The sequence below is a fragment of the Fulmarus glacialis genome, unplaced genomic scaffold (genome assembly GCF_000690835.1).
Source record: "Fulmarus glacialis isolate BGI_N327 unplaced genomic scaffold, ASM69083v1 scaffold14677, whole genome shotgun sequence".
Taxonomy (NCBI): Eukaryota; Metazoa; Chordata; class Aves; order Procellariiformes; family Procellariidae; genus Fulmarus; species Fulmarus glacialis.
This window is the reverse complement of record NW_009225245.1, coordinates 43,980-55,444: the sequence shown is the minus strand read 5'-3', so window position 1 is coordinate 55,444 and position 11,465 is coordinate 43,980. Positions and strand designations below refer to the sequence as shown.

At 39.6% G+C, this 11,465-nt stretch overlaps 1 protein-coding gene across 1 annotated transcript; it reads right to left on the bottom strand.

Moving 5' to 3' along the window:
• Positions 1-310: 310 nt before the first annotated feature.
• On the bottom strand, positions 311-2,992 carry FLRT2 (fibronectin leucine rich transmembrane protein 2). Its single transcript, XM_009582431.1, has one exon. It carries the CDS (start codon positions 2,987-2,989, stop codon positions 1,001-1,003), a length of 1,989 nt encoding a protein of 662 aa, XP_009580726.1. The 5' UTR covers positions 2,990-2,992; the 3' UTR covers positions 311-1,000.
• Positions 2,993-11,465: the final 8,473 nt, after the last annotated feature.

Genomic DNA, 11,465 nt, shown 5'->3' with positions numbered 1-11,465 from the left:
AATAGCAACCTTTCCATTGGCATCATATTTTGCATCATGTTTTCAGCAATTTACACTTTTAGATTCCAAATTCTACATGAATACTGCAAAGCTGGGAGCCCTCAGAATTTACCTCATTCAGGCTTTACCTGAACATGCTGTGTCAACAAATGCTGCTCTATTAAAGAGAGGTGCAACTTAATGACAGCTATCTGTTACATACTGATAACCTTCATCTCCCACTGAGAAGGGTCAGAGAATGCCTAAAGCTTTTTAATCATAATGAAAAGTGGGAACAGTTTCTATCATAAAAGTCTATGGTATTGGGGGACATTTTCGGAGTAGCTTTTGCAAATAGGAATCAAGGTCACTTTGAGTTTGACACTGAGCTCTGTCTACCTTTCCTATTCCAAGTATATTGGGAGAAAACTAAACAAGAAAGTAGCCTTTTTGGTAGCACTCAGAACTCCAAGTTTCATTTGGAGGTAGGAAATGCAGAACTGACAAAAAGGAACAGAAGTATTTCCAACTGTTTGAAGCTCAAATGCAACTGCTGGGTTCAAGTCAGAAGGATTGTATCGATTTTATCTGAATTGCTTTTGTCCATTCCTAGTGACCCTGGTTTAATATGCACTTATTTTCCTGTACTACAGGACACCTAGAAACTTAACATCCCTCAGACAGCTTCGACAGCAAAGTGGTTAATGTTTGAAGAATGAGTCATTCTTTCCTTTGCCATGACATTGGGTTCTTATTGTACAACCCTGTACAGTACTTAGCAATAGTTTTTAAAGATTTAAAAAGCAAAGAGTTACAAAACCATTTGCAATTAACTTGAAATAGAAAAGATAGCACTTTTTTTAAATCCCATTATATAGTACACCGTATAAATTACAGAGTATTCAAATGCATAAATGCATCTGGGTAACATTTATCAAATGTAATTTTTTCATTGTTGTTGGGGGGTTACTTTTTCCAGAGTTTTTTCAGTTTGTCCTAGACCCCCTATCTCCCCTCACTATCACGTATGACAGTGCTCCAGGTCTGAGACATTGCTGTTGCAGTATCGCATGTTGTTGGGGATGTGGCAGTCTGTGTAGTTAATGCCCCCGTTTGGGGTATAAATGGGCTGCAGTCTGAAATCTCCTTTAAGGAGTTGATCATTATTTAAGGAGACAATCTGGAAGCTGGTTTCCGTCATCTCCAGGATGGAGTTGTCCTTCTTGGTCCCTGCCTCGCAGTAGTCATCTTTCCGACGGCCCCGGTTATATTTCCACTTCTGGGAGGTGTAACGCCCTTTTTTGTGCATGTGCCAGCAAAAAATGCTGAGCAGGACCACGAGGACAAATATCACTGCACCCCCAATCAACCCTGCCAGCAGAAATGGGGAGCCCAGGTTCTGAGAAGTCGTCTGCTCATGGCTGGAGGGGATGTTGCTGCCATTGCTCAAAAAGGAAGCCTTGGTTGTGGCTTCTGAACAGACAGTGTCTTCTCCAGTTCGGTAATTGTTGTAAGTATCCAATGGAACCAAACAAATCCGGTAGGTGGATTTGGGCTCCAGATTAACCAAGCTTAAGTGTTGCTTCTCACCACTAACTATTCGTTCCTGAACAATTCCTCCTACCAGACTATGGCCCATTTTAACCCATGTGAGTTTATATGCCATCACAGTAAAAAGAGACATCCAGTTTACTTGGATGCAAGTGTCATTCACAAAATGGATGGAGAGTTGAATCCGTTCAGATATAGGAGGTGTCACTCTTTCTCTGTCCTCCCTGTCAGGCACAGTGGGGAGTGTGGCTATGGTGGGAGTGAGAGGATTATATTTGCTACTCGGGGGAGGAACTGATGAAGTGGGAACTAATGTAGTTGGCATGGCTGTAGCTGGGACTGGGGTGATGATAAGCGGCAGACCAGGGGTGGTAGTGGGGCATGACAACATATTCATATTGAGCTCCCTGACTGCCATACCTCGGACCTGCTCTGGTCCCTGGCACATAAAACCCCGTACATTGATGGAAGCAGGAATGAATTTGAGCCATTCAGTGACCCACTTAATACTGCAGTCACAAAACCAGGGATTATTCCTTACAGTGAGTTGCCTCAGGTTGTGGAGATTATCAAATACCCCCTTTACCAACATCCGAAGTTGATTGTTGGAAATATCAAGACGTTCCAGCTTGTGGAGGTTTGAAAAGGCTGTAAGTGGTATATGGGTTATCTGGTTGTCCTGCAAGTAGAGCCTTAGCAGGTGTGTACCTGGAAGATCAGGAGGAGGGTAGGTCAGTGAATTCCGCACTATTGAGAATTCCTTGAGCTTGGAGAGGTGGCTGAAGGTGCCTTCAGCTATGCCTTTATTAGTAAGGAGATTGCCATCCACAATCAGACGCTCCAGACTTGTAAGATTCTGGAAGGCCAGTTCTGAAATGACAGCAATTCGGTTTTCGTCTACTCGAAGTTCTTGTAAGTCCACTGGAAGGCCTACTGGTACACTGCTTAAGTGATTCTTGGACAAGAACAGAAGCTTGAGGCTGATGGCTTCCCGGAATGCCCCATCCTCAACACCAACAGTGGAGATGGAGTTGTCATCCAGGTGCAGCTCTTCCAGTTTCAAAAGCTGAGCAAGGGCAGCCCGAGAAATGGTCTGAATGTTGTTTTCCTGCAGGTGGAGAACCCTGACATTCTTGGGCAAGTTCATGGGGAATTCATCTAATTGGTTGCCATACAGGTAGACTGTGTGCACAGACTGGACATTGTGCAACTCTGCAGGAAATCCAGCATTATTAATTTGGTTATTATGGAGGTAGAGGACGGTTACACCCTCCGGTATCCCAAGAGGCACTGAGGTCAAGCTTCGCTCATTACAATAGACAAAGTTTCGGTCACAGCGGCACACTTTTGGGCAGGCCAAAGCTTTTGAGACCTGTATGTAAAGCCCCAGGGAAAAGATCAGCCATGATTTCATGAGAACAGCCCAATCTGTGGGCCACATTCTAGTCCATGAACCCATTTCTAATTTAAAGAAATAAAGTACCAAAGTGTTAAAGAACTAATAACAATAAGAAAGCACAGGTAGGAAAATCTCAGGTCATTAAAATTGGCTTCTATTTATGTCCAGTGTTCAGGCCACAGTTAAAATCCAGGAGGCTAAGTATGAAATATTCCTTTTATAATTGGCCTACCTCCTACTTTTCATAAGAAAGCTACAGTCTTATTAGCCAGGGTTACAAAGTTTGTTGCCTTCCTCCATGTGTGCTGAAAGAAACAATAGCAGTGTCTTTGCAGGTGAGCAAACAGGTTAATTTAAAGCTACCAAAAGTCATCTGTGTATGAGTTGCTTGGAGGGATAATATTTCCTTTCACTGAAGTCTGTTGGTGTTATACTCAGCTTTCTGAAGTCAGCAAAGTCTTCATATCAGCTATCTGCCGGATCTGGCCTGCCTGTAAAAGAAAAGAGAAAAGAAAAAGCTGAATAGCATAAAATGTTTAATAGGGAAGATCAAGCCCATTGGAAGACTATTCTAAGGCTGTGCTCTTTATGACTTTCTGGAAAAAAAAGCATTAATATTAAACATTAGCTTAATATTACTGTTAAATAGTCTTGAAATAGATTTGATGCAAAGTCATTGCAGTGATTGAAGGACTTTCAGTGACTTCAGTGAGGGCTAGATCTATCACTTGTGTTTGCATATTGTACCTCTAATCTTTGTCCTCTCACAGTCTGTTTCAAACCCTAAAACTGAAACATTTTACAAACCTAAAATGAAACCATTTAACAGGAAATTTTTGCTCAGGTATTTTTTTTCTTTTGCAGAACCACTGACTTCAATGAATGCTATTCACCGATGCCTGACAGAGTAGACTCTGGGCTGTATTTTTTCATTTTCTACCAGACTCTGGAATGTTCTGCTTCTATTTCTGTAATGTCATTATGTATGTTCTCCAGCTTAACGCACACTGCCAGATTATTGCACCTCACTACAGTGAATCAGCTACTTATGAGGAGAGTCTTTTAAATAAGTACGGTAATTCACAAATACAGGATACCCTGCTGTAGGGCATATATTTGCTAAAACTATCGTCTTGATATTGTTTCTGATGTGAACTGTGCTGTCAACAGACTTCAGAATTAGCTTTCCACTAAATGAAACGGGCTTACATCTGCTAAGTGATTGTTTCAGGATATCAGCTCAGACTACAGCAGTTTTGCAGAAGAGTACTTGCTTTGAAACCATAAAGGTTAGATACTTCTTTTAGTTTTCCTACACAGTTGTCTGTGAACGGCTTCATAAACAAATTTGTTAGCTTTACTATGTATGAGTTCTTTAATGCATATTTTCAGCTTTTAAGTGTACTTTTTAACTTTTACCTTCCCAGCTACTATTTATTATTCAGATCTGTAACCAAATAATTCAAAACTCTAAAGCATGCAATGAAACATACTGTATCATATATTATCTTGTATTGTTATATGTTGTATCCAATGACTGGAAAAAAATGCTGCATTTTACATACTTGAACATAATGAAGGATATAAACCTTGACAAGTACCAAGCATGTGTTGATCTCGGGGTCTTGAATTGCAGTTAGATAAGCACAGTATTTTTCCAGATTTTGTTGACCTAGATCAAAACTTATTGGCTGGGATTTCAAGAAAACAGAATTTTAGTGAACAGAAATCATGTTTAAAAATGTCTTTTCCTTTATTTAAACAGTTTAAGCACCATCCAGGTAATTCAGAAATAAATGTAATTTAGGAGTACATGAAAGCTTGTTCTTCTGCTACAGCTGTGCAGTTTATAACATGTCCCAAATGCTGCTTTTGAGAACCTCATGGACTGACAGTGCAGAAAATCTCTTTAGGAGTCAAACTGTTATAACCCCGCAACCTTGCACTTGTACATTACTATATTTATTTGGAGCATCATCAGGTATCAGCCTCAAGGCTAGAACAGTTGGAGATGAAAAGTGAGACCCTGAAAAGTCCTGTAGCTTATCATTATGAATTCAAATCATAAATGTAACTATACTGTAATGCAGCCTATACTGTGCTGTCTTTTCTAGAAACAGTAAGATTAGCTACCCCACCATTCAAGGTTTTCTCTCTCGCAGGCATATTTCAGTCAAGAGTGGTTTCTTTTCAATTATGTAAGATGACGTGATACTGTAGAGAAACTCTAACAGGATTACATTCTAACATGAGCCTAAGTGTGACAGTTTATCCGCCTTTAATATGGCCTGGCTCCCATCTAGATCATACTGCTCTGATCCATCATGACACTGTCTTTTTAAAATAAGAAAGAACGTGCAGAGCGTCCTCTGAGATGCTCAGGACCACACAGAATAATAGTGGTTCTTTCACTCTCTTTCCATCATTGGAGAGAGACAGCCTATACCTCCTAACAGGGCCAATGCCCTGCACTGAGCTCTCTTTCAATCGTAAGTCCAATTGCTGATTAGGTTTTATTTGACTCCCGGGTATGATAGAAAGACCAGCTGAGGACATGCAGCCACAGGCAGCTGCATCTCCTGGTTTGCTGGGAATCTCCTAAGGAGGGAATGTCATATGAAAACTGATTTATGCATTCACCTTATTCTAGGACTCTGCCCAGAGTACCTCTCACCTAGGTAAATGTGGCAAGATTTCAGTAATGATTCTAGTAAATTGAGTCAAACACACAGCACCTCTCATTAGATATTACAAGTAAAAGAGCTTCAGTCACTTAAGCATATCAGCACTTTGGAAGCTGGCACTCTGGAGTTTCTCTCCTTTTTATTGTTACATGGATTTTGCCCTTAGAAATCTATTAAAACTTTCCTATTGTTTTTTCCCCTTATGAAGGTGAGAAAAGGAGTCCTTTTATTAATGCCAGTATCCTAATCTCCAGCTATTAGTCCTTAATAAACCGATACTATAAAATTCAGTACAGAAAATATGCATTAGTGACTACTGTTGATTGTATTAAGCAGGAGCACAAGGACAAATCTAATTAGGTATTTATGACTTCAGGGTTGATTGTGGTGTGACAGAGGGAAGGAATGAGGAAGCAAAGATACAACTGAATGTGTTTAAATAAATTATTTGGGAAAAGCTTTACCTCAGTTGTCTTTTACAACTGTTTAATAGTAACTGATAGTAGTGGTCATAGTTGCAGTATTTTTCAGCAAATCTCAGGGACCCTAATGCAAAAGTGAGTTGTGTCCCTGTGTTAGAAATCTCTAGCCCAAAGACATTAAAAAGATTGAAGAGTTGAACAACCTGCTTGATTTAAAAAGGAAACTCTGCGAAGGAAAAACATTCTCAGCAAATTCCAGAAGGCTGGAAAACCTGAAACAGTTCGTTCTTTAGCAAATTGCTAACACTGAAGGCAGGTAGAGTAATTGAGCTTTCTCCCCATCCCTGCCAAGGCTCTCTATTTTCAATATTCTTACAAGAACAGAACTGAGTCTCTCTGCAAATGAACTGATCATTTGCAGAAGTAGAATTTTGGAAATGGAGGAGTTAAGGGCACTCAATATCCTTAGCTTTCATGATTGTAAATCTTGGGAATTGACTCATAAACTATAGACGGCAGTGACTTTGCCTATTGTGAAGCTGAAAAGTTCTAAAAAATAATCTAGGAAGCGAGGATGAGGGTAAGGGAATTTGTTATGGTTAACTTAAAATTAAAGAAATCAACAAGCAAATACATGAATAATAACACATCTGCCCATCATCACCTTGGCCACTTTTGTTTCTATTTCCTTACCCTGTACACTTGATTTCTATTATTTCTCACTATATCCTCCTTGGAGCACAAGCCACGTCTTCCAAGTGTCTAGGACATTTCCTGTCTTGCTACAGCCAGGATATTAAATCCCATTAGGATTTAAGGAATGATATAATAAAGTTGAGAAAAGCACATTGAAATAGATGAGAACGTATGCACATGTTTTAGGTGACCATGTCTGAAAATTTGGCTTAGCGGCCAGAGTTCCTGACATCAATGAAAATGTTCCCTTTCATATCTTAAGAGGAATTTCTGATCTACCTTTTTTTCTCACTGTCTTTTTTCAAACCTGCTTTATTTAAATACCCTTTTGGCATGACTAATGCTAGCTGGAGAAGAACAATTCTGGCTTTGTGTACTGCATAAAAACTGCAAATTTGCTTTTGTTCAACACTGCATCTGAACAGTTCCTTTCAGATATTTTCATTAAAGGTATTTAAAGGCTGAAACATCTGGCTGCAAGTTGGGAAGGTGAAGGCTTTATGAGTCTCCCCTTCACTGGTCAGACTCATCCACACAACTTCAAGCTTTAGTCACCCTGCTGTGCATAGCCATGAAATAATTTAGCTAAAATAAACAAACATGCTTCAATAATTAATATATTACTGAAAATGCTACTCAATCATAAATTTGTGGTATCTAGGAAAAAACCCCAACAACCCACTAGCAGCCTGCCTATGGAACTCTTTCCTACCTCACTCACCAATATTGCCACAGTGGCTGTGTCTATGGTGTCTAAAGAAGCTCCAAGGCTGCCCTCAGGGCACCCTCCCCACCTTTTATGCCGCAGTCTTCCAAACATGCAGTCCCAGGTGTAGCAGTCAAGGTCCCTGTGGCTGCCTGAGAACCTATTAATGTTCAGGGGAGATAACAGAGAATCAAGGGAGGAGATAGCATATGGAGCACAGCCTGCATATGAATACTTACAGCCCTATGTTATAAGCACAGGAGTTTTGTTGTGCTCCTGAAGCCAGGTTGTCTGTCTTCATTAGTCTTCCCATGTTTTATATGAAGGCTATTAATTTTTTAGAGGGAATAAAATTAACAGCGCTTGGCTATTCTTTCCTTCAAGGAATCCTGAAGATAATAAAAAATAGATCTTAGGAGTGAATTTTTTTTCTCTGATATTCTAACCACTCAGCATCCCTTTTTCTAGCAGTTCATCCATTTATCTGAACCTGAGTACCATGCGACATAAATAGAAAGGCAAGCAAAGCCAAAACCAAATGGTCATATCCACTCTTTTCACTACTACCAGTCAATGACTCTCATTTAGCACAAAATCATTCAGCATAAATTTTCTTGGCTTTACTGCGGACCAAGGTCATAATCAAGTCACAATCTTACTCTATATAATTATAATATATAGTAAGTACAAGGCTGTTATGTCTGGAATTGAACGACAACCAGAAAACAAATCTAATTCCATTCCTCTGAAACCTAGTACAGGGTTCCTAGTCCTTAAGAAAAATGCCCCATGTATTTCTATCATTTGGTAACAAAAATAATTATGGAATAATACCTGACAAATCCCTTTTTTCCATGTAAGTAGAGTTCACATCTACACATGAAGGAACATCTTACTGGTTTTTTTTAACTGATTAGGAGCCTAAGGTGATGGTTTACTGTATATGTTTCTCTATGAGTTATTTGGTTTTGAACTTTGTGTTGAAGATTTAATATGAGGCTATAATCTCTGCATCAAAGGCACAGAGAAAATGACCCAAAGGAACCAAAATGCTTTTACAGGAAACCCTTTTGCGTGCTTGCTGCTGTGGCTGCTTCATACGTATGGGTGTGTATTATGTAAGAAGAAGAGGTAAGGAGGAAGAAAAAGAGGTGAAGAGGAAGAGGAGAAACCATCCTTGGTGCCCTCTTCTAAAGTGAATGTTGACGTCAGGATAATGATCAGTAGTTCGTACTGGAAGGAAATCTTAAAGTGTCTCTGTATGCTGTTACAGACACCATGAAGTCTATATAGACAGATTTTGGCAGAGAAAGACATTATTGCCTTTGCAATACTATTAGCAAAATGATTCAGCCAATGTACACAAATGAGCTCTTCCCTCATGTATTCTTTTCTGCTTCGATCAGGACGTTTCTGGGTTTGCCTCTCAATTTGCACTTATAATTATTCTCAAAAGCTCAAATCAGGCAGCCTGCTGGAGGCAAGTGAAATGGATTTGGATCTGCTTTGGTGGAGGCAGGAGAAAGTTTAGAGAGCAGTACATCTTGCAACAATGGGTGTAAAGATGGCATTTGCTATCCTTCTCCCCCTTGCTCTTCTCTAACCTTCTGCTCTCCAAGCCTTTTATCTCTTTCCAGCTACATTCCTGCAAATTATTAAGCAGACACATTTCCCAGAAGGATGCAGGCTTCAGGAAATCCCTTTTTAAAAGGCTTGATATTATAATCAACAAAAGCTTTGTCTTTGGAAATTTGGGTGTACAGGTTCTTGTCAATCAACAGGAATCTGAGACCAATTCCTGACCTCCAGGAGGGGGAGCTAAGGCAGCAGGAAATTTTCTCTTCCCTGACTAAACAAATACATGAATAAATGTGGGGCTCGTTTTATTCCCACTTTGTCCATCCCCACACACATGCATACACTCTCCTTCCTCACAGATGTCTGGGACAGCCAGTGATTGCTGGTTTGCTTGACAGCATCTCTGTTACATGTCTGACAAGCTCTTTGAGCAGTATAGCACTTCGTTTCTGGGAAAATTAATATTTCTATATTCTAATAGTGAGCATTATTCCCAGCTTGAATTTTATGTGCTTCATGATTCAAGACTGTTCTTTACTTGTGGGTTACTACAGAGTGCAATAATTGCATAGGTATGAGGAGGCATGCAAGGGGGTGTGGTGGTGGTGGTGAAGAGAGTTAGCAGTAGAAAAAGGGAACGAGAGGGTTGTGAGGGGCACAGCACCAGATTTTCTCCTTTTACAGATTAGTAGGAACCAGTGGCAGGTGAAAAGAGAGAATAAACTACAAGACACAAACACTAGAGTGACCACTGTACTCCAGGAAGCAGGGCTGAAATAGCTACAAGGACAATGGCATTAATGTGTCAGATGCAGCCATGAATTCAAGGCTGCCATTCATCCCATTGGGCACTGTGGTGTGCCACACATCCTACTCAGCTTCTCAGACTTGTCCGTAAGTGGGCGTTGAAGTGCCAAAGTTTGGATGTAGAGAATACAATCTGCCTAGACTAACGTATCTTTGTTCCTGCATTTACTTTAACAGTTATTTATTTATGATAGAAGGAAGTTATTCACAAAACTTGATGTTGCATAACTTCATCAAGTCTGTATCACCTGTCATAATTAATAAATCTCTGAGCCCAGAAACATTTGTGTTTCCATTCTGTGACAAAAAAATTCATCTCTGCTCGTGTACACGGATGTCCTATAGGTTAACACAATTTTTTGTCATGGTCAACGTATGTCAAGGAATATGACTATTTTTAGTAATAAAAAACAGTGTACCTCTTTCAATATCAGAAATGAAAGACTATAGAACATCTAATGGAGAACATCAAAGAGAAAGCACATTTTCTACTGCAAGCTGCACTAGTGGACACTGTTGTGCTATCCATCCAAATTTATCTTTTGGTTTGTCATACCACCCAGTCCAATCTGAATGCCTGTCTGCATGGATTAATCTTGCACAGACCTTTGCTATTGGTCATTTAAGCTTCTGGCAGAACCAGAACAAGAGTTCTAGAAATGGAAAATTGCCACTGAGGACTTCCTGCCTGTGGAGTCCTGAATTATAATGTAGGAATGGTCAAAAACAACTATTTCAGCTAATTGCAGCTGTCAGAGTAAAAGGTAATGAGGACACATATGGCAAATTAAAAAGCAAAATCTTTAATTGCCTGGACAAGCAGGTAGGACTCCCTCATAGAACACAAGGGAAAAGGAAATGTGCAGAACTCCAGGTTTTTAACTAATGTGAATTTCTGAGTTGTGTAGGACTTCAAGGCAGCCCAAAGTCATTGATAGCCAAAGCATCTGTTTATAAGGAAATATCCCTGCTTTCATTATAAAATTGCTGATTGTTGAAAATTTACTCCAGATGGTGACCATCATGATATTTTCACTCCTGTACACAAAGATGAACAGATGATCACCTCCAGGACTCATATTAAATGGAGTATTACACCTACTAGCAAAGGGCTATTGGTGTCTTTATTAACCTTCCCCCAAGGCCTAGTCTAATTTTTCACCAGTCGAATGCTGCACTGTTCAAAACTTAACAAATTTGTCAAAAAGTAAGAATGATTAGTTTAGCATGGTGGTGAATTAATTCCCTAGTCTTTCATCCCCAAAGAGCTGATCTCATACCTTAGGTGAAATGGGTTTGATAGATCTCATCCAGGACTCCATAAACTCAGCAATGTACTATGTGATGATGTAAAGCTGGACTGAGAAAGTTGGAAATGGCAGATGAAAAGAATCTTACATGAGGAGCTATCTGGAACATTTCAACAAAATGCATTTTCATTAAAATATATGATTTCACTGAAGCCAAAACATTTCATGGAGATTTGTCAGTTTTGATTATGTTTTCAATAGGAAATGTGCCTGAGGTCCAATGTTTTCTGATCATTTACAATCAAAGGCAGAGAGAGAAAAAAGGATAGAGGAAGAGTAAAAAATTGACCTTTTTACCCAAAAAGGTAAGTTTTAACACAATTTCATTTCATG